General features: G+C 39.8%; 1 protein-coding gene and 1 pseudogene across 3 annotated transcripts in view; both read right to left on the bottom strand.

The window, feature by feature from the left end:
• WDR41 (WD repeat domain 41) overlaps positions 1–16270 on the bottom strand; it is a 45973-nt gene extending 29703 nt beyond the window's left edge. For 2 of the 3 annotated variants that reach the window (XM_053588172.1, XM_053588188.1), the window contains exons 1-2: positions 15941–16270; positions 13745–13860 (exon numbers count right to left, since the gene is read on the bottom strand). In XM_053588172.1, coding sequence (XP_053444147.1) covers positions 13745–13860; positions 15941–15991 — 167 coding nt within the window. In that variant the 5' untranslated portion in view covers positions 15992–16270. The remainder of the gene's footprint in view (positions 1–13744; positions 13861–15940) is intronic. The other variant, XM_053588179.1, reaches the window with a different exon arrangement.
• LOC128583696 (neurotrophin receptor-interacting factor homolog) lies at positions 1664–4002 on the bottom strand (annotated as a pseudogene).
• Positions 16271–22967: the final 6697 nt, after the last annotated feature.

Genomic DNA, 22967 nt, shown 5'->3' with positions numbered 1-22967 from the left:
TCTTCTAATTCCTAATTGTTAAGATATACAAGTAGTACTGGAGATAAGTACTCAACTAAAAAAAGGAGTACTGAAAATGTTAATAGGCTTAAACTATTTAATGGAAGGAAGAATAATGACTATACTGCCATAACATTTTATATGTTAATTTTGTAAAAACACTAAATTAACATAATACAAAGACTTAAGATTTTGAGAGAAATACTTCCTTACTGATTAGGACAAAATGCAATAAATGTGATTCTATGCTAGGTATTAGGGAGATGCCAAGATGAATTACATGTGGCCTCAAGATATTAAAATTTAATGCCTGTGGCTCAGTGAGTAGGGCGCAGACCCCATATGCCGAGGGTGGCGGGTTCGGACCCAGCCCCGGCCAAACTGCAACAGAAAAATAGCCGGGTGTTGTGGTGGGCGCCTGTAGTCCCAGCTGCTCGGGAGGCTGAGGCAAGAGAATCGCGTAAGCCCAAGATTTAGAGGTTGCTGTGAGCCGTGTGACGCCACGGCACTCTACCTGAGGGCAGTACAGTGAAAAAAAAAAATTTAATGATTGTTTAGAAATGTACTGTATTTTATTAAATCTGAGATGTCATCAATTGTAAGACACTGTACGTACCATGTACCATTTATGTACTATGTACCATTAAGGAAAAACATGCTACCAAGTTTAACTAACAGACAGCATTGATTATATAATGAATCCAAATCTTGGAGATGTTAAAATGGGGAAAATATGCTTCTTAGGCTAAATGAAATATAATAATTACTATATTTATTGGTCTTTATAACAGCACTTCCTAGTCTAGGGAATCTCTATCTCTCTCTGGCAGGTGTAAAGTAATAAAGAAATGCTTGTTGAATTAATAACCAAACATTAAAATATTACAAGGGCTCTGTAACATAGATGTATTAATGTAACCTCATCTTTTCCTTTTACCATTATTAATGTATCAATACACTATCACAACAAAAATAGAAATTTGAAATTTCTTTTTTTAAGATGGGGTCTTGCTCTTGCTCAGGCTGGTCTCAAATTCCTGAGCTCAAGCGATCTACTTGCCTCAGCCTCCCATAGTTCTAGGAACACAGGTGTGAGCCACTGCACCTGGCTGAAATTTTCCCAACACACCAAAATTAATTCCTTTATTTTCCTCATGTTTCTGTTCAATTCTGATGCATATCCTTCAAGTTTTCTTAATTTGAAGCCAAATCTTTAAAAATACTCTCTGAGACTACACAATTAAATGACTAGGCAAAAATTATATGCATGAAAAGCAAGTTTAACAAAGTGAAGAATGGTTTAATCAAGACCTATAAAAGACCTTCTAGAATTTCTTATCCTCTCCTCCCCTAATTATGAAAACTAAACATATTGTGTTAATGATTCACTCATTCGTTCAAGATCATTAAACACTAACTGTATGTTAAGCACTAACTACTCTGTTTCCCCCAAAATAACAGTGTCTTATTTTAAGGTGTGCTCCCAAAGATGCACTAGGTCTTATTTTCACGGGACGTCTTATCTTTCCTGTAAGTAGGTCTTATTTTCGGAGGATGTCTTATTTTGGGGAAAACAGGGTATATATGTGTTTGATGCTGACAGCAGTGATGGTTCTTGCTCTTTAAGAACTCATAGTATAATATTTTTTTTTTGATTGAAAAATTAAATCTTTTTCCCAAATACATTGACAACTCCTCATTTTCTTTACTCTAATTAAAAGAATGGTGGTGTCCCCAGTGGTTCTTTGGTTTGGGGAATGTCCTCCCTCTGCTTCTTTCACATTCAGTCCCAATTCCCAACCATCCAAATGCATGTTTTATTGCAGGATCACGTTGAAAAGGCACTGTCTCTTCAACTGGCTTGAGAGCTATGACATAGGCTGTTTCTTCTTCCACTTTGTCCTATTGTGGGTTTTCTGGTGCCCAATAAGGTGTGAGCTCTGGGTGAATGCCTTTCCACATTTGTGGCACACATATGGGCACTCCCCAGTGTGAGTCTTCTGATGCCAAATGAGGTGGAAGCTCTGGCAGAAGGCTTTTCACAGTCCTGACATGGGTAGGGCTTAGCTCCAGTGTGAGTTCTCAGGTGCTGGTAGATGGCTGAGTGATCACTGAAGGTCCTCCCACACTCTTGACATTCAAATGGTCTCTCTCCAGAATGAACTCTCTGATGCTGTGTAAGGGAAGAGCTCTGAACAAATCCTTTCCCACAGTCCTGACACACATACGGCCTCTCCCCAGTGTAGATTTTCTTTTTCTTTTTTTTGTTTTTTGTAGAGACAGAGTCTCACTGTACCACCCTCGGTAGAGTGCCGTGGCGTCACATGGCTCACAGCAACCTCTAACTCTCGGGCTTAGAGCGATTCTCTTGCCTCAGCCTCCTGAGTAGCTGGGACTACAGGCGCCCGCCACAACGCCCGGCTACTTTTTTTTGTTGCAGTTTGGCTGGGGCTGGGTTTGAACCCGCCACCTTCAGCACATGGGGTTGGCGCCCTACTCACTGAGCCACAGGCGCCGCCCCTAGCGTAGATTTTCTTATGCACAGAGAAGTATCTTGGGTTCCGAAACATTTTACCGTATTCACTGCACCTGCAAACTTGGCTCCCCTTGTGAATTCTTATAAAGGTAATCTGCTTAGCACTCCGGCTGAAGGTTTTCCTACAACCACTGCCTTCTTTGGCCTTTTATCTTCCACAATGATTCTGATGTTTTATATGTGAATTATGTTTGATGTTCTTAACCTGTGAGCCATGTTTGTGCAAACGTTTTTTAGGAGACACCTGGAGCAAAACCTGACTTGTGTCAAGACAAGTGTTTGCCTGGGACTTGGGGTTTTCACAAGGCTCCACCTGAAGGAGGACTTTTTCCAGAGCAGACCCCACTTGTTTCAAAACTTTGGGACATTCAGGTCCACATGCTGCAAGACATCTCCCAAGGTGGAAGATGTGGCACAATCCCTTGAGAATTCTTGTACTTTCAGGCCTTTGCCTGGTTCTCCCTCAGAAATGTCAGAATTTGGAGTTAACTGCTTACTTTCCGGTGTAGTCTCCCATCCCACAGAGACCAGGTGCCCGAATGTCTCCAGCATCACATCATGGTACTCAGTCCTTTGTCTTGGGCCCAGCAGCCCCCACTCCTCCCGGGTAAAGTCCACAGCAACATCCTGGAAAGTCACTGGTTCCTCAGGCAGGACCATCTCTGGCTGGATGGCTGTAGCCTTCTGCTGCTTCTTTTTCTGCTGGGCAGGGACTTTGAGACAGCAGGTGGGGTCCTGTGAAGGCTGGGCTGGTGGTGGTTCCTCCTCAGATATCCAAGTCGCATCCTCCACCAAGGCTGCCACCTCTTTGCAGTCCTTTGGGTGCTGTGATTCCACCCACGTCCGGAGTTTCACAGGCAGTGCACTCAGGAACTGCTCTAGCACCAGCAGCTCTAGCATCTGCTCCTTGGAGTGAATGTCAGGCTCCAGCCACTGGTGACAGAGTTCACGAAGGTGGGTGAGGGCTTCTCGGGGACCTACCACATTCTCATAATGAAATTGCCGAAATTATCTGGGCACTCCGGGCACCAGCTACCTCCTGTTCAGAGTAAGGACCTCAACAACCTCAGTGTTCATCAGGGGATTCTCAGCAGGAAGAGGATCCAGTTGAATTTTGATCTGAGGCCCAAGATATTCTGGAAAGGTATCTTGAGGAATTCCTTTCTCCAACGGCCAGAATTCTTCTGCTTCCTCTAACTGAGATAGCACATCTGGCTTGGAAAGCTGATGTTCCACTGAGACCAGGTTGCTGTAGTTCTCTAGCATCACTTTCCTATACAGAGATTTTTGTTTGAGGTCCAGCAGTCCCCACTCTTCCCCAGTAAAACCCAGGGTAACATCTTCAAAAGTCACTGGTTCCCAGGACCAGGTCGTCGGAAGTCAAGAGGCCATACTTTTCTCTCTCTCAATCTGTCTGTCTCAGGAATGGGTGAAGTCCCGGTGCACGCCTCACAATGGCGCCTGTCGGCCCTGTGCCCTCATAGTATAATATTATAAAGTGATGTTAGAGGATGAATTCATTGAGAATTCTTATTTATAACTTCTTCAACTTATTATTATTATTTTTTTTTGCTGTTTGTGGCCAGGGCTGGGTTTGAACCCGCCACCTCTGGTATATGGGGCTGGCACCCTACTCCTTGAGCCATAGGCACCACCCCTTCTTCAACTCATTAAAATGATTCCTTCTAAACACCTTCTCTTCAACATCCCAGAGAAAGTACTCTCTTTCATTGCCAACTGTGGAATGAAAGTACTGCAAAGCTTCATGAAGATTTTTATAAAATAAAATGTTCTGTTTTGTTTTGGGTGTTTTGCAGTTTTTGGCCAGGGCTGGGTTTGGACCCGCCACCTCCAGTATATGGGGCTAGCGCCCCACCCCTTTAAACCACAGGCACCGCCCTAAAATAACATGTTTTACAAAATGACAAACAATTCCTATGTCAATTACCGAAAAAATCATTTAAGAGTTCTTACTCACGAGAAACCATTTAAATTACATCAAAGGTCCTACAAATTCAAACATAATTTTAAAGTACATAATAAAAAATGTAGCCCATAAACCTGAACATAAATCTTCCTGTATTCAGTATATACATAATCATAAATCCCTGGAAAAAATCAAATAGAACATTATTATGGCAGTACAGAAAATCCCAGTGGTTAACTGACTTCTCACCTAATTTACAAGTACTTTCTAATGCGTGATGAAATTAAAATACTATTATTTTTTACTACAAAAAAAGTTGGAAAATGCTACTGAAATACTAGAAGCCAGAAACTAAAAAATAACACAATTTTCATTTAAAACAGATTTTTGTTTGTATGCTAGAAAAACTTGAAGTAAATTAGAAGTGTACAGAATATAGACTTGAAAGAGAAATGGAAGGGAACTCGAGAGCATTTTAAGGAGGAATAGATATTGAGGCCACTGATTCTTTCATGGTATCTACTTGAACACTGACTGGTATTTTCCTTCATTAAGAAAAAGTAATTATGTTAACAACTCTAGTATCTAAAAGTCCAAGGTCTTTTAGAGAGTGAAGGTAGGAAGATGTAATTGTTTCCATGGTCATTTGCAAGGATAAAATCTTTGGCAAACCTGGGTGACAAGCTCAATTACAACTTTACCTTAGAATTGAAAACAATGTAACCTAAACACTTGTACCCCCATATTAATTTGAAATTAAGAAAAAAATATCTCCCTGAAAAAAAATATGTCCCCTCTCTCAAATTACAAATAGAAAGATTAACTGCACATAAAGTTTACAGTATTAAAAAAAAAAAAATCCCTATGCTCTCCGTTCTTCTAAGCTCAAGTTTCCATGAAAAAACTCTACTTAGTAAATATCCTTGGTCTCTCTTTGCCCCCCTTGCACAGATGAGAACATGAACTGAACATGCTCAGTTTAGCCTCTTTAGGTTTTCTGTCTGTTCATGGAGAGGGAACATTCTGGTCTACTCTTATTTTTGAGGTAAGCCTACATTTGAGGGGCCTGCAACTGAGAGTTTAGCGCACCACTGATTCAGTGAAGAAATCTACCTAATTCAGGGTGAAGTGTAAGGAAAGCCACATCCTTTAATCCAGCTTTTTATCAGACATTACTTTATTAAGCTGATAAGTTCATGTCCATCTGTGTGATTCCTTTAACTACTCTCAACAAATTCTGTTCTCAAAGGGCCAAACAGGGGTGGTTCCCCCAGGACACTTAAAATACTAGTAACATCTAAGAAAACATTTTATTTCATACTGAAGCAAAAATACCTTTTAAATTGCTATTTTAATTTCCTCGGTACCAAATATAGTTTAACTTGTCATTATGAAGAATTTAAGTATGTACAAAAGTGAAGGGACAGTTATTACCTCAACAGCCAATACTGTTTTATCTGTAACCCACCCGAGCCCTCCGCAGACCAGTTTGAAGCATCCCAGTCACTGTCTTTCATCAGTAAACATTTCAGTGTAACCTCTAAGGATCTTTTACCTCATACCTACAGTTAACATCCATTTCCTTAATGTCATTACATACCTAGTCACTGATCTCATATTTTTTAATCAGTTTATTTCTTAGAAGGAAGATCCAAATAAGGTCCAGACTTTGCAATTGGTTCATACATCTCTAAAATCTGCTCTATTCTACTAATTTGTTCTCTATTTTTTCCTTTCAATTTATTTGTTGAGAAAAAGTAATCTGCCTTGTAGTTCTGGATTTTGGTAACTACTTTCCTATGCTGTCATTTAACATGCACCTCTGTCCCTGGTATTTTCAGTAAATTGATAGTTAAATCTAGAGACATAACCAGATTCAGATCTGACTTTTTGGTCTACTTCACAAGCAGTTTGCACACTATCAGGAAACAATTTCTAGCAGCCTTTTTTTTTTTTGGTGTGTATGTACGTGTGATGTTCACAGCCATCAATAATCATTGCCTAAATTCCTTATTTCCTTTGAAGTTCAGAGTATGTAACCCCATAATATGTCACTTTGATACAAGGATTATTTTCAGTTGAAGACCACTGAGAAAAAGCAGACGAATAAGGAGCTCTCTGTCTGCCCGCCATGTTCCTGAAAACACCTTGTTAAAACCAGGAAGGCGAGATGAGAGGGCACCAAAAATGCATCTTCAAACACACCTTTCTGAGTAGACTTTACCTACCAACACTTTCCCCCATATATTTGCTTTCTTACAATTTGCTACCCCAGGAAACTCAAAGTCCCTTTCCTTTGTCTTGTCACTTTTCGACAAATTTATCATTTTGTTAAAATGATAAGTAAGCCCAAGTTTTACCCACCCCTCTGAGTTACTCATGGAGTACTCCAATGTGCACAGGAGATGCACACGTTAATATACTTGTTTTTCTCTTGTTTATCTTTTGTTGGTCTAACCTTCAGAGTCCTGGCCAAAAATACCTAAGATGAGTAGACAAAAAGCATTTTTTCTTCCTCTATAGAGATTGTAAAGTTATAATACTCCAATTCTATCATTCTTTCTAGTTGAATTCTTCTGTACAGAGAAATTTCTAGGCCAGGTGTGCTGGCTCACCCCTGCAATCCCAGCACTTTGGAAGGCTGAAGTGGGTGGATTACTTGAGCTCAGGAGTTTGAGACCAGCCTGAACAAGAGTGCTCTAAAAAATAGCCGGACATCGTGGTGGGTGCCTATAGTCCCAGCTGCTTGGGAGGCTGAGGCAAGGGGATCACTTGAGCCCAGGACTTCGAGATTGCTATGAGCTACAACTCCACTGCACTCTACCAAGGGTGACAAAATAAGGGTCTGTCTCAAAAAAAAGAAAAAGAAAAAGAAAATTTTCTTCTCATCAATTATTACTGATCCCAAGACACAGTTTATATAAGAAAGGCTATTATATAAGGCTTGCGTTTGCCCTTTTTTTTACCAATTTTCAAAATAATGAATTAGCTCCCAGCATTATCCAAATGTAACCGGTGAGTTCTCTTTTTTAAGTATCATTATGAACCCACGGATTTAAACACATGGTATGTTGCAATGCACTGCAGTTATTTCCGTTATCTGTGCTCAGATTGTCAGATGGATTTTTAAGCAACATTTTAAAGATGTTCAAGGCGGTAATTTTCAAATGCTTAGTAAGGGCATTTTGCAGGTGAGGGAGCCAGATTTTACCTACAAATTATAGAATTTTACTGTGAAGGTGACAGAATGTAAAACTGAAATATTGTTATAACCTGCTGTCCTCCCAAAATTTGCAATTACCTTTCCAGCTACCCATCATCATCCCAAATCTTACATCTTATCCAACTGAACAAAATCCACCTACATTTCTAAAATACGAGACAAAGGGCCAAAATTAGAAATAAGAAAAAGGGGAAGAGAAAGGGTAATATTCACCTATACATGATGGCGCTGCCCCAACTCCTGACCTGATTCAAAGCACTATCTAAACACAACAGAAATCAAATAAACAAACTTTCCACAGACAGTCAGTCATTTACAAGTCTTGGAAATCGAAAAGGGTTTTTTTTTTGTTTGTTTCATTGGTACATCTATTAGAATAAATAATACGTCTATTTTAGTACGTCTATTAGAATAAATCAATGTGACACTAGGTAAGCACTTAAAAAAAACTGGTGTGCAATCTGTAATTAGTATTGTTGCTGCTGGAATTCGTGATCAAAACAATTCTGCTTATACCCTTTTTCAGGTACAGTACTTTAATATCTCTGAAAACTAGGTTAACTTTTCAAGCCATCAAAAAACTATCAACCGATGGCACACTTAAAAAGTTTTTAAAAGCTGCCCAAATGCATGGCCATATCAGTGCACTCATGCAATTTAAAAATTAAAGAGCCCAAATTGCAACTGTAAATGTAGCCAATACAAAGATATGCCTTCCAGAGCCCCTTTCCAGAGAGGACTAGCTGCCCAGCTGTGAGGAATGGAGACATTTGACTGCCTGCAGTTGTTGACTTCAGGGTCTATTTCAGCTTTCAAGCCAAAGTTGGCTAAGGCCGTCCCTACTCACTGGAATTACACAAGATGGTTAGAAGCCAGGGACACATTCTTAGATGAAAAAGACTAAGCAAGTCAGTGATACAAAGCTCTGGTTAATTTATGTTTAGCACAGAACTCCTCTCAGGGCAAACTTTCCTCCAGCACTCCCCATGGGGCTGACAGACACTCTGTCATATCTGCATTGGAGCAGCTGACATTTTGTCAATGTATTTAATGCATGCTTAAATACATTTTAGGGTCTGCATCTCAGGGAACCCAGCATTAGGACTATCTAAACCATCTCAACTATTAATCTTTATTCTCTGAATATTAGTAAGAAAGAAGATTCTTAACTTAAAATACCTTGTTATAGTTAGAGGGACTTTACCTAACAAATGCAATCATTGCAACCTGGTTTCTTGTACCCTCAATGAATCCCCAACAAAAAAAAAAAAACTTATAGATGAAGCATATTGTTTGATTTCAGTGCATTATCAAACTACACGGAGTTTGTCTACTTTCTTGTGAATGTACAGCTTCACCAGCCACCCCAAAGGCACAATTTTTGTTCTCCAGTTTGGCACTTCATGGGTCATCTGATTCTTTTCCAGTCATGATCACCATCCTGCATAACCTTGTCTATTTCCTGGAGCAGCAAGGAATGGTCAAATGAGCAACAGAGAAAACTATTCTTAAAATGTGTTATGAACTCAGTTTAGTTTAATATGTCAAGTGCTAGAGTATTACATGTAATTTTAGCACAGTCCATTTTTTGGAAGACTCTTGCTGAGGCTTAGCCTTCTTCAGTGATGTCCCAATCAATATGACCCTCACTTCATGTTCAAAAAATACTAAAGAAGAAAAGAAAAGACAGCTGTCTGTTAGGTTATACAGGATTTATTTGGTATCTTCAAAAACCAATCTGAGAAAATTTTCCACTCACTGATTTTAGCTGAGCCACCAAGAAAACAAGAAAATCCTTCTGCAAAATTTTCAATAAGTTGGTATTATCTGAAGACCTGAAGCGTGAAACCTGGATTACAACAGCTGACAAAAAAAAACCTAGAATGTAATGCCTACAAAAACAAAGTAAAAAAACATAAAAAGTGGAATAATATAAAATTTATTTAAAAACTGGAAAGATATTTCTGTAATTTAATAATGTGTAAATGATCTATATATGCAATAGCAAAGACAATGGTAAGGACGATCCTAAACTATTAATAATTCAATTAAGAGTGAAAATTCTGAGCTCTTAATTCTGTTATTTATATACTGTGTAAATTTTCCTATGTCCTTCTTACCAAGAATGACTTTCAGTTCATATTTTGTTCAGTACACTAAAGAATCACATTCTGAAAAACAAAACATGAATTGAAAGTTCTATAGATCTGCAACTGAAAAACTTCATACCTAATTATACAGAGTGGACATAAAGTTCATGAGCAACTTAAAACAGTTTAACAGGCTCAGGCCTGTAGCTCAGCGGCTAGGGCGCCAGTCATATATACTAGAGCTGGCAGGTTCAAACCCAGCCCGGGCCTGCCAAACAACAATGACAACTACAACCAAAAAATAGCCGGGTGTTGTGGTAGGCACCTGTAGTCTCAGCTACTTGGGAGGCTGAGGCAAGAGAATCGCTTAAGCCCAAGAGTTTAAGGTTGCTGCGAGCTGTGATGCCATGGCACTCTACCAAGGGCGACATAGTGAGACTCTGTCTCAAAAAAATAATAATTATAAAATAAAATCGTATAACATAGTAAACTGCACACAAACTTTATGGATAGATACCTTGTATATAAATTTTTGCATAGTAATGAGTTAAGTACCAAGAATTAAACATGATTCATGAAAGTATTTCATCACTTATTGCAAAAGCTAAAAAGCAAGCTTAGTCATCTGTCATCCATTCTAAACATACAAATTCATTGTGGTAGATAGCAAACTGGCCACAAATTATTGCCCCTCCTTATACCCACCCCATTTGCGAGAGGACTTGGGTGCCCCTCTCATCAAGAGGTAAAGTTGATCCACTCATTGAATTTGTACCAGTTCTTGACTTCTTTGGCCAATGAAACAACAGCAACTATGATACAAACGGAGACTTGAAAAGTGTCTTACTTTGGGGTTTGCCATTTTGCTAGTATCAGAACTCCATGACTATGAGAACAAGCACCTGGGAAACCAGATGGAGGAAGACTGCACTCATCCCACCTGACACCATCATGAAGCAGCCACACCAACCAATCTACCAGTTGGCCACAGATGTACAAGTAAACCTAGCCAAGACCAGATGATCCTGGAACAGGTAAAAAGACTAACCCAGCTGAGCCTAGCTCAACCTGTCATCCTACAGGATAATAAGCTAAATATATGGAGGTTATTTTATGCCACTAAGCATGGGATGATATTTGACAGAATAGAAGATAAGTGATATACTCATGTATAGCTTTCTCACTGTTTACAGAATATTTACTGTATCACTAAACAAAGTATACATGAGCAACACTACGGGGAAAATATAATTAAACATCTGCCAGCATTATTCTAGAATCTGGCCTTTTCTACAGATTGTTCTTCTAACTATGTAATAAGAATAGCCAAGAGAGCATTTCACAGAAGACAACCGTGAACAGGGCATCTTAACAATCTATATAAATATTTAAGGGTCAAAACCTGAAAGTATACTGTGTAGTTGTTATTTAATCTTCCCTAGACAAAATGATTTTAGTATTCCTTAAGGCCCAAATATTAGAGATGATGTTATAAGAAATTACCAGTGATGATGTTTCTTTCCTAGCAACTTACTATGGGAAGCTATGGTATAAGAAAACTTTAGCTTCAAATATCCCACCTCTTCAGAAATATTTCATTTCCACAGAAATGATCACTTAAATAAAAAGAGTGTCTCTAAGCATATAACGACAATGAATATTATCCAAAAAATGCTGAAGATTATTATGTTTAGCATGCCATGATTTAGATGGCTTACATCACAATAGGAAACCAGTGCTAATGGGCACTATTTTATATAGACATACACACACACACATATATATATCACTCACACTTACGCACATGTGTATCTCATATAGGAGGCAAGTCTTTCCAAATCTTTTCAATCAATGTTGAGAAGCATGGTGTTGTACGTTAATTTTGCTAACCTTCGTCCCTGTTTCCTAGAAGGGAGCCTCTAAACCAGAATTTTCCAAGTGTCTTTATTATTTGGGGAACCACACCTGAGTCATGCTAAGAGGATGACTCACAAGTAGGTCCTTAAATAATTTCAGGATAAGGGCTGGCCAAACTGGAAGGGTGAACCATGTGATTAAAAGGTTTGGGCTTCATGTTGCTCTAACAGGGTATCAACTGATCTTCCAACCACCTGGGGAAGAAAGAATCTGAAAATTGAGTTCAATCATGTGGCCAATGATTCAAACACTCATACTACATGATGAAACTCCAATAAAAACTCTGGACACCGAAAGCTCAAGTGAGCTCCCTTATTGGTGGTACACAATGATGTGCCATGAGGGCTACAAGTCCTGAGGACGCGGAAGCTTTACATCGGGGACTCCCCGAGACCTCACCCTACACAACTCTTCATCTGGCTGGTCCTGATCTGTATCCTTTATAATAAAACTGCAATCATAAGAATAGTGCTTTCCTGAGTTTTCTGAGTCATTCTAGCAAATTATCAATTCTAAAAGGAAAAGAGGAATTTGTAGTCAGCTAACCTAAAGTGCAGGTGGCCTGGGAACGCAGTAGCTTTTGGCTAGTGTCTGAGGTTAGCAGAACATTGTATAGGACTGACTGTGTTCTTCACTGTGGAATTTGACCTAACTCTAGGTAGTGTCAAAATTGCACTGTACATAGTAAAAGTAATTTAATGTCAAAGACATAAGAAAAAAAAATAAGACAAGGTTAATAGATAGTTGAAGTCACAGAGTTAGGCATAATCAATTCTAGCAGTCACCCATGGAGTCAAAAAAAAAGGGGGGGGAGGATTATAAAGGAAGAACTGGTAGACAACAGAAGCAGAGTTGGAGGCTTAGGATGGCCTCTGTGTGGAGAGCCCCTACTCTCATGAAGCTTACACTTTTGAGGAGAAGACAAATATCAAGTAGTTACACTATTATTTATGTAATTGTTAACGGAGGTACATGCTACAATGGATAAAAACATAGCTGAATACAGGCTTAATAAAGAGATATACGGATCATAGCCTACAGTGCTAAACCCTACATATCGTCATCTGTACTTATAAATGTATTAAATGTAGTATTATATATGCTAGTAACAAAGTACAGATTAATGTACATTTATTTATTTTGAGACAAAGTCGCATTTTGCCGCCCTGAGTAGAGTGCCATGACATCATAGTTCACAACAACCTCAAACTCTTGGGCTTAAGTAATTCTCTTGCCTCAGCCTCCCAAGTAGCTGGTACTACAGAAGCCCGCCATAATGCCCAGCTATTTTTAGAGATGGGATCTCACTCTTGCTCAGGCTGGTCTTGAACTCCTAAGCTCAGGCAATCCACCTGCCTCAGCCTCCCAGAGGATAGGATTACATGTGTGAGCCATTGGCCCAGCTTAATGTACATTTTAAAGGAGCTTCATCAATAAAAAAAAATTCAGATGTAATCCTTACATTCCACTAAAAATAGCACATTCCTAGTAGGTACCTGATAGTTAAAACATTTACATGTAGTAAAACCTTCATAGTTGACCACCTCCTTACAATGACCACCTCCTTAAGTTGACCTAATTTTATAGACCAGACATGCACCAGATGTATGTATCAGTACAGCAGGCCTAGTTCCTCATGTTGACCACTTATGTATGTTAACCAGTTTGTTATAGTCCCTTGGGAGGTCAACTTACAGAGATTCTACTACATTTGTTTCTCAAATTCAGGTTCACCTTACCATACAGTGTAACTTTCTTTCACATTTTAAAGTCATATACTTTTCTCTAAAGTGTAAACTAACAAGAATATTTCTGAGAACTCAAAAAACAAACAAATATAACCCTCAAGTTACTAGATATGACACCTTAACTCTGGACAAAAAAGACTTCAGATACAGAGGTCAATTTCAATTTTTACTAAATGTCACTAATCATCAGTTTTGAAACTTTTAAAAAAGATGTATTAAATCCTGAAGCTTTTTGTTTTTAACATAGAATTCTCTAAAAACTATTTCCAAACAGTAGTCAATTGGACAACTAGAGTCTCTTACCTGTAGTCATCCAACTGTACCAGAAATCGTACAATATCATGATGAGCTTTCAGCACAAGCAGTTCAGTGTAGGGGTTCTGGGTTTGCTCTTCACCTATTGTCTGTAAAGGAGATTTCTTGTGTTGGGGGTGGGGGGGAGAAGCAAAAACAAAAGACAGAGAAAGAGATAAAATGATTTACGATAAAACACCATTGCATGGTATACATCTAAGAATATAAGATCTAAAAAGCCAGAAGAGAGCATGTTCTAATACTGAGTATTATTTCCCCAGTATCAACTAAATAACTGCCAATTCAACATAAAACACTTCTTTTACCATGAATTCATACCAAAGCTTTTAGTATTTTCAGGTGACAATACATTTACAAAAAGGGTGAATGTCATTTTATGTAAATTATATCTCATTAAACCTAAGAAAAATTAATAGGCCAATCCAGTTCAATATTTTAGAATGAGTGTTTCTCAATTAAAACATGCAGAAGACAAAACTGTAAATCAAGGGGGTAAAATATAGACTACAACAGTGCCCAGTTCATTATATGCACTCAATACATGTTTGCTGAATGAATGAAAGAATAAATTAAATCATTTAGACTCAATGAATTCAACTCTGGACAATATTGATACTAATTACTAACATTTACAGAGTAAAGCCATCTGCTAGACACTGTCCCAAGTACATATGCCATGTAAATTCTACAAGGTAGGTCTAACTAACTTCATTTCTAGAGTCAAATACAGTACTATTTCATGATAAAATTTTGTATTTTACCACTAAATCAGGGTTTCTCAAACTTGACCCTTGACATTTGGCCCAGCTCTCTTTGTTGCTGAGAGTTGTACTGTGCATCACAGGGTATTTAGCCACCACCCAGGTCTATATATACTAGATCCCAATAGATGTCCCCCACACATGCACAACATTGCCATATGTCCTCTGGGAGGCAAAAATCACCCCAGTGGAGAAACACTGCCTAAACTAGAAGCTTGGACACAAAGTTCTTGCATAAATTAGGGATAACTGCTGTACATATTCACAGCAGTTATACAACTGAAATACTTCCATAAGAAAAAATGTATACATTAACATGCTTAAATGTTTTCCAAACAATCCACCTGAATGCTGTAATTTTTATTTACTCCCTGTCTCCCTCCTAGCAGAGCTTCCAAGAAGCAAAGCAAAAGTGAGATATCTGAAAACTGTATAAACTGCTTCTCCCCAAATGAAAGCCTGCCAGGTATGGCAGAATTGGTTAATCAAATTATCTGATTAATTAAATAATCAGGTTAATACAGAATTGTCATATATATCACATATGGCCTTTCAGTGACTCACAATTCTTCCATGATCTGAAGGATTTCAGACAAATCTGAAATAAGAATTTAAAAATAGACAATAAACCTCAACTGAAAGATATGAGGAAGTTAAAACTGAGAAGGCTGCTTACACAGAACCACGAATTTTTTTTAACAGTCAAAAAAAGTCTTATAAGAAATAAAATGGACTTCAACACAAATTTCATTCTTAAGTGGCATATGAAATAAATTCCAGGCCTCAACATTTTTAAGACTGCAAAGTTATTTTATTCAGTTTTCAAATGTAAATCTCATTACACAGTCTATTCGATTATTCACGCCCATAAAAAAAAAAAGTGTGACTATGGAATCAAAAAGAACATTAATTAAGAGTCATTTTCTTGACCTTGAAGCAATAATTATATCCTTATTTTAGTCCTTGGATAAACAAATTTTATATTCCCTGTATCACTTGATGATGAGAAGACATACGAAGTCAAATAAATCAAAAGTGTAAAGCTGCAGTCACCACTTGTTCGTTTCTAGTTAAGTAGGATACTTCTTAAAATTGAAACGAGGATAGTTTAAGCAGCCAAAGGATCTACGGTCTCACAGGTCCCAACTGGGCTAATGACTAGCTGAGTGTCCCTGAGTCAGTTGTCTAGCGATTTCGTCTCTGCTCACCGGTCCTGGAACTTGCAGGGTAGAACTGGGGACGGTGGGCACCGCTCACCGGGGCGCCCCAGGACAGTCCCGCGGCAGCGCGCAGCGCGTGCACGCCCACAGGCCCCGCCTCCGCGCAGCCACCACCGCCCACCCCGCAAGCCCGGCTGGGATCCGAGCCGCAGCTGGGGCGAGCTCGGTCTTGGCAGGAGCTGGGAGCGCCCTCCCGGGTTTACCTCGGCCAATCCTTGAGGTTCTCGGCCTCCCCCGATCAGCCATCGCAACATCCGGGCGGCGGCGGCGTCTCGCCGGGTCCAGGCCCCAGTCAGCCCGAACTCCAACGCGGGCTCGGCCTCGTCCTACCTCCCGGGTGGAGCGCTATGGAGACGCTAATACTCGTCGCCCCAGATGTGCCCACGGGAGGTTGGGAGTGCAGAGCAGAGCCCACAGAAGACGGAAGACTTTTATCGCCAAAGCGCTCCCGCACCCAGCCACAAAGGTTTAGCTGGAGCAGCCGCCGAAGGCTGGGGACAGCGGCGGCGATTCCGAGGCGCGCGCCGCGCGGAGTGAGCACGCGCGGGGAGGCGGTCGGACGGCGCTAAGAGCGGCCCCTGGAGGACGCGCGCAGAGCTGCAGCCGGGGCCGGCGAGTAAGCGCGCACCGGGAGGCGTGCCCAGCCTCCTTCCCGGGTTCTGCGGTTTCAGCAGACTTTCCCCGGCTGGGGAACTACGAAACAAACCTCCATTTTCAAACCAAGAAAAGGTGTACCGCAGTAGACTTCCTTATCCGAACGAATCCAGCGGCACGTGTGTATAATTGAATAGATCTGGTTATTATTGCGTGCTGTACTTCAGGTACTTAAGGATCCTCATAGTTACCCTTACAGTCCCTAGTTTATAGATCAAGAAACTGAAGCATCTTTACCTAACAAATGCAATCAGTGTAACCTGGTTTCTTCTACCCTCAATGAATCCCCAACAATTAAAAAAAAAAAAACTAAAGCGCTGAGTGATTAGGTAACTCGTCTAAGGCTAACAGCTAGGAAGTGGCTGCATTGGGATTGGAACCAATCTCCAAACTCCAAAATTAGTGTTCTTGGCTATATGCTATACTCGGAAACACAGAAATCTCCGTGAAGAATACAAGGCATGTCATGTACTTTATTTTGACTACTAAATTTTCTTAGGTAGTCAAAGGGCTGTGGTTCTCTAACCCTGGCTGCATATCAGAATCTCCCAGGTAGCTTTTGAAAATGTAGATTCCTGCCTTCCACCCCAGACTAAATAAAACAATCTCTGTGGTTGAAACAGAAATCAAGGTTTGGGGAAGCTTCCTCCCGTGATTCTGATGAACAGAAAGTTTGAGAATACTGGTGTAGGAACTGCTTATATATATCACATGTTTGCATATGTATGTTAGGTTCAAATAAGTCTCCTACCAGTGAATTCTTGTAAGGAAACCTACAAACGAACTGATATATTAATTTCAAGAAATGTGTTGGGCACAAAGGAATCAGAGTTGCTGCTCTCTAAGAACAAAGCAGAATGTCCTAGGCACCAATTAGAGGCATACATCTATTATAAGGTGTATTAGCTGTGAGCAGCTGCCCAAACTAACAGTCACTAGAGAATTAGGATTTTAATGTGATTTATCTTTATATTTATTTTGAGTGCACTTGGCAAGGGAACAGTGTGGTAGCCTCAAATTACAGTCTGCATGCAAACTGTAATACAGACCAAAATAGACAATAGCCCCTGGAAAAGGGGACTTATAGCTAGTGAAACAAAACAAAGAAACACCAGGATTTAGGTCCTGCAAGGAATATCTTCAAGTGAGCAACATGGGTGCCCCGGTAGCCCAAATTTTATCCTTCTCCCCTTCCCCTTCCTTGAGAGTTTGTCCACTGTCATATTACTTTGATCTAAGGAACACTCTGCTGATCCTTTAAAGCACTGTTCAGGAGTGAATGCCTCCCCACTGGGTTCATCTTAGCATAGCTGAGAAAAAGCTTTATAAAAAATAATGCTAGAGCAACATTAGGGAAGTTGGAGGAGTAGAAAGAACCAGGTAGTCACCTCTCCACCCTGGAAACAACTGTACTGGCAGAAACAGCCTCCAGGCTGGCCCAGAGGCTGGCTACCATTGTTTTCAACCCTCATGGCTTAAACAACTTACTGGGGATTTAAAGCAGCAGCACCTGTTTGGTCTTTTACTAACTTTTTTCCCTTTTGACAAGCAGATATATCAAGATTAGGACATTCTAAAGCAACCATGTATATGGGGGAATTAAGAAAGTCATGACACATATCCAGAAAAAGGCAAAGGCTCAGAAAAGACCCAAGAAGAACTTAAAGCTTTCAAATTCAGGCTAATTTCTGGCACAGAGACAACCTTAAAAAAAATCAAAAGAGTAAAGTTACCACATTATAAGATTCAAAGGTTCAGTTTTCAAAATCCACTACTGGGGCCCCGTCACAGGCAGTTCTGTTGCCTGCTTTTTCTTCTTGTGTATGGGTTAGGCTTTTCTGTTTCTGTATGTCATGATATTTTTTTACTGTTGTTGAAAACCAGACATTTAAGGTAAATGAAACCTACCAGTAAAGACACAGGACATATAAAGTATAAGATCCAAATGAAAATTCTGCAATTGAAAATGCAGTAAACAAAATCTAAAATTCACTGAATGGACTCAAAGTCATTGACACTGGATGTTAATTTCCCCCCCATAACTAGAGGTTGCTATTGATGTATTTTGTTTGTGTATTTGTTTTGTGCCTTGGCCAACTATTTTAGTGATCTGTTTCTCTCCCTGCACAGTAGAAAACTACTTCTGTGTTCATCAGAGGGTGCAGCCTTGGGCATGGGACAGTCCCCCTACAACAACTGATTTTAGCAGGGCTCTCTTCAACTGTTTCTTTACCTGATTTCTCTTTTAAGATTTCTGCTCCTTTTGTCAGTCTCCACTGATTGCTGCCTGATTGTTTCTGAGAATGCTCTGCAGTATAAATGGTTAGTCTGATCCAGTCAAATTTGGGTAGGGATAGTTATTGAAGCCAGTGTTTGAGGTTTGTTCTGTCTGCAGGAGGAATCCTCTTAACTGTGTCTTTCCCTAGTTCTCTCTAGTGAACTAACTTGCCTATGAGTTAACTCGTTGCTCTCAATGTGATATTTCAATCAATCAGATAATATAAAACATCAGTTTCATTTCATTTCTGGGGACCTCACTCATTAAGATTTCTGATTTTGGTGGTGCCTGTGGCTCAAAGGAATAGGGCACTGGCCCCATATACTGGAGGTGGTGGGTTCAAACCTGACCCCAACCTAAAACTGCAAAAAAAAGACTTCTGATTTTCTGCTCCAATCTGAATTGTTGTTTTCTAGGCCTGATATACAGCCATCTCCCTGGGGTTTCCTTTGCCATTTTCCTGGGAAATCCCTTTTTTTCAGGGGTCCTAGAAATCACACTTGAGGTATATAGCTAAGAGAAACAAGAACATACGTCCACATAGAAACTTGTACATGCATGTTTATATAATGCATTATTCATGATAATCAAAAGGGCAGACAACGCAAATGTCTGTCAGTGGACAAATGAATAAACCAAATGTGGTATAACCACACAGTAGACTGTGCCATGATGAAGAATGCAGTACAGACACATACTACCACCTGGGTGAACCTTGAAAACACTATGCTAAGAGAACAAAGCCACAAAAGACCATGTACTATGATTCCATTCATGTGGAAATGCAGACTAAGGAAATTTAAAGAGACAAAGTAGATTAGTGGTTGCTTAGGGATGGGGAGACGAGGGACAAGGCAATGGCATCCAAAGAATATGAGGTTTCTTCTTCAGGTGATGAAAACCTAAATGTGGTAATAGTCGCACATATCTGTAAGTATATCACAAAGCCATTGATTTGTATACTTTAAATGAGTGGATTGCATGGTATATGATTGCTATCTCAATAAAGCTGATTTTAATTAATTAATATACTTATTTATGTATTTATTTTTGAGACAGAATCTCACTTTGTTGCCTTCAGTAGAGTACTGTAGCATCACAGCTCACAGCAACCTCAAACTCTTGGGCCTGAGTGATCCTCTTGCCTCAGCCTCCCGAGTAGCTGGGACTACAGGCGCTCGCCACATGCCCGGCTATTTCTAGAGACAGGGTCTCACTCTTGCTCAGGCTGGTCTCAAACCCATGAGCTCAGGCAATCCACCCACCTTGGCCTCCCAGAGTGCTAGGATTACAGGTGTGAGCCATTGCACCCGACTCAATAAAGCTGATTTTAAAATTCAGGCTGGTAAGATTTATTGGTAACTTGAAGTTGTCACCAAATCTTACTTCTCGGCCAGCATATGAGAATGACTCTAACAGAACCTTTTGAGAAACCTACCCTCACATCTCATTGTGTTCCCTTCCTAAACCAATCACTAGTAAGGATCTGGGATCACCAGGATTAGATCCAATTAATCATGACTCAACCAACAGGAAATGAGTGAACACCTAAAAATTTTTTTTTTTTGTAGAGACAGAGTCTCACTTTATGGCCCTCTGTAGAGTGCCGTGGCCTCATACAGCTCACAGCAACCTCCAACTCCTGGGCTTAAGCGATTCTCCTGCCTCAGCCTCCCAAGCAGCTGGGACTACAGGCGCCCGCCACAACGCCGGGCTATTTTTTGGTTGCAGTTTGGCCGGGGCTGGGTTTGAACCCGCCACCCTCGGTATATGGGGCTGGCGCCTTACTGACTGAGCCACAGGCGCCGCCCGTGAACACCTAAAATTAAGGTTCTGCCCAACAAGAATGAAGGAGGGAATGGCTGTCACACAGGTTATCAATAGTGTCTGCTACACACTTGCTTAGCATTCTCAGGTTTCAGTCCCTTTCCACTGTCTTAATTTTTCCTCATAACAACTCTATGACATTGGCAGGAGAAAATAGTACATTTTTCAGATGATGAAACTCAGTCTCAAAGAAGTGAAGTAACTTAACCGTGGTGACACTTGCCTGTTAAGCATGGAGACAAGACTTGAAGCCAGGTTTTTCTGACTCCGACTTCAAGTTTTTAAATTAGAATTTTAGAAACATGCCCCTACAAATAGAATTCGTATTAAATGACGTGGTACTTATCATAATTTTAAGAATTCTGTGCCAAAGGCTATTCCAACTCACAATTCTTATTAACAGCTCTTTCTCCTCTAACAAACACAACCAGTTCATTCTCTCCAGCTGACCTCTTTTCAACACACACCACTGCACCGATATATCCTGTGCTCTCATTCAAACAAGGAATTGTTCAGCTAAGGATTGTGTATTCCAACTGAAGAGTTTGTTGTATATTTCATGGACTTAGGCAGAATGCAGTAGAATTTTAAATTGAGTTCTCTGCCTCCATCTCTAAAGGCTTTTCATTCATAATTATAATATTTGTAATGAGTGCACTGTTGGTAACAGAAATCCACCGTAACATAGTCTATTGTTTAAATAAGAAGCAGACCCTTCTTTAATGACTTACTAATCAACCACATTCTGTCAAAGGTGTATCACATTAAATCTCTGAACAAGGCAAGGAATTTTTATTCGCTCTCTGTGTAACCTGTGAAGCAATCTTTAACAATATGAATCTGTTCAAACATCCATCTGCAATTCCATTACATCTACAGTTCTATTACTAAAGGTCAGCTTAGGTCAGTTCACTGTCAGCAGCCAGAAAGGTTCAAGAATAGATGAGCTTAATTGCTTTATTGTTACTATCTCTGTGCCTATTTACAATTCTGGTACATAAAACTTCTAAGACACTAAATCTCTATTTAGGTTACCAAGAAGCATTAGTTGAGTTTGTATTCTTACCCAGAGCCACCCTAATTATTAATACCACAGATGAGCACACTGAAGACACTTCATAAGTCAGTCAAAGGTAATGTATATTATAATTACGTTACCACCTATTCTATTTCTACCATCCTTAGGAGTTTAAGCAGTTAATCAACAAACATTATATTCCATTGGACAGTCATAGGCCGTAACATTTTATCTAGATAAAAATGAGGAGAAACTAAAATTTATAATTTTGCTTACTTGTTTATCAGAACCTTGCTGCTGCACTCTGGCATCACCTGGAGAGTGTTAAAAATTATTGATGCCTGAGTATATGGAGATCAGCCTGGGCATCAAATTTTTAAAAGTTCCCCAGATGTTTGTAATATTCCCCCCAAGTTAAGAAAAGCCATGGTTAGTAATTTATAGGGGAGGGGGTGCATATAAGTATGTTTGGCATAGTGAGAAAGGGTGAACAATTAGAAGTCTTTGGGACATAGAATTGGGTGGGGGAGACCTCAACTTCTCTGGCAAGAAAATGATGCTTAAAGTTCTGAAATAGAAGTTAATAAATAATAATATAAGTGCAATGTTGTATTCAGTACTCACATGTTACATTCTTAATGACATTGACGCCTTGTTTCAAATGCTAAGGATTCTAAGATGCTGATATGGTTTGAATGTTTGGTCCCTGCAAATCTCATGTTGAAATCTGATCCCCAGTGTTGACTGTGAGGTTGGTGGAGATACTCATAGAATGGTGTAGTGCCCTCCCTGAGATAATGAGTTCTTATTTCATTAGTTTATGTGAGAGCTATTTGTTTAAGAGGCTGGCGCCTTGTCCCTTCTCCCTGTCTTACGCCTTGTCTCACCATGTGACACACCTGTTCCCATTCATCTTCCACCATGATGGGACGCTCCCTGAATCCCTCACCAGAAGCAGATGCTGGGGTGATGCTTCCTGTACAGTCTGCAGAACCATACGCCAAATAAACCTTTTCTTTATAAGTTACCCAGCCTTAGGCATTCCTTTATAGCAATGCAAAGCTGACTAATGCAGATCGCTTTTCCTTTACGGGATCTTAAGTAGCAGTGGAAAATTTCTGAGAAGATAGAATGAAAAAAGGCTCATGATTTTTCCTACCTGTCTAAAAGCTAATAAATGATTTTACTCCACAGATGCTAAGTGACTGGCATGTTGTGAGCACTACGGGTTTGTTGCACCTCCATGTTCTTGAGATGAACTACATGGCATATAGACTTTTTAATTCTTGTACTTTTCTATGTAGTTTCTTCTGTTAACTTCTGTTTCTGAAATTTTGTAAAGATTTGTGAGCCTAATTCATAGATGCTAGTGTCTTTTATTACTGCTTGGCACTCTGTAGGTCTCTGCACCTGCCAGTGAAAATTTGAATTTGTCAGGGGCGTTACCTATCTT

Source organism: Nycticebus coucang, chromosome 1, assembly GCF_027406575.1.
Source record: "Nycticebus coucang isolate mNycCou1 chromosome 1, mNycCou1.pri, whole genome shotgun sequence".
Lineage (NCBI taxonomy): Eukaryota > Metazoa > Chordata > Mammalia > Primates > Lorisidae > Nycticebus > Nycticebus coucang.
This window is presented reverse-complemented; position numbering and strand designations above follow the sequence as displayed.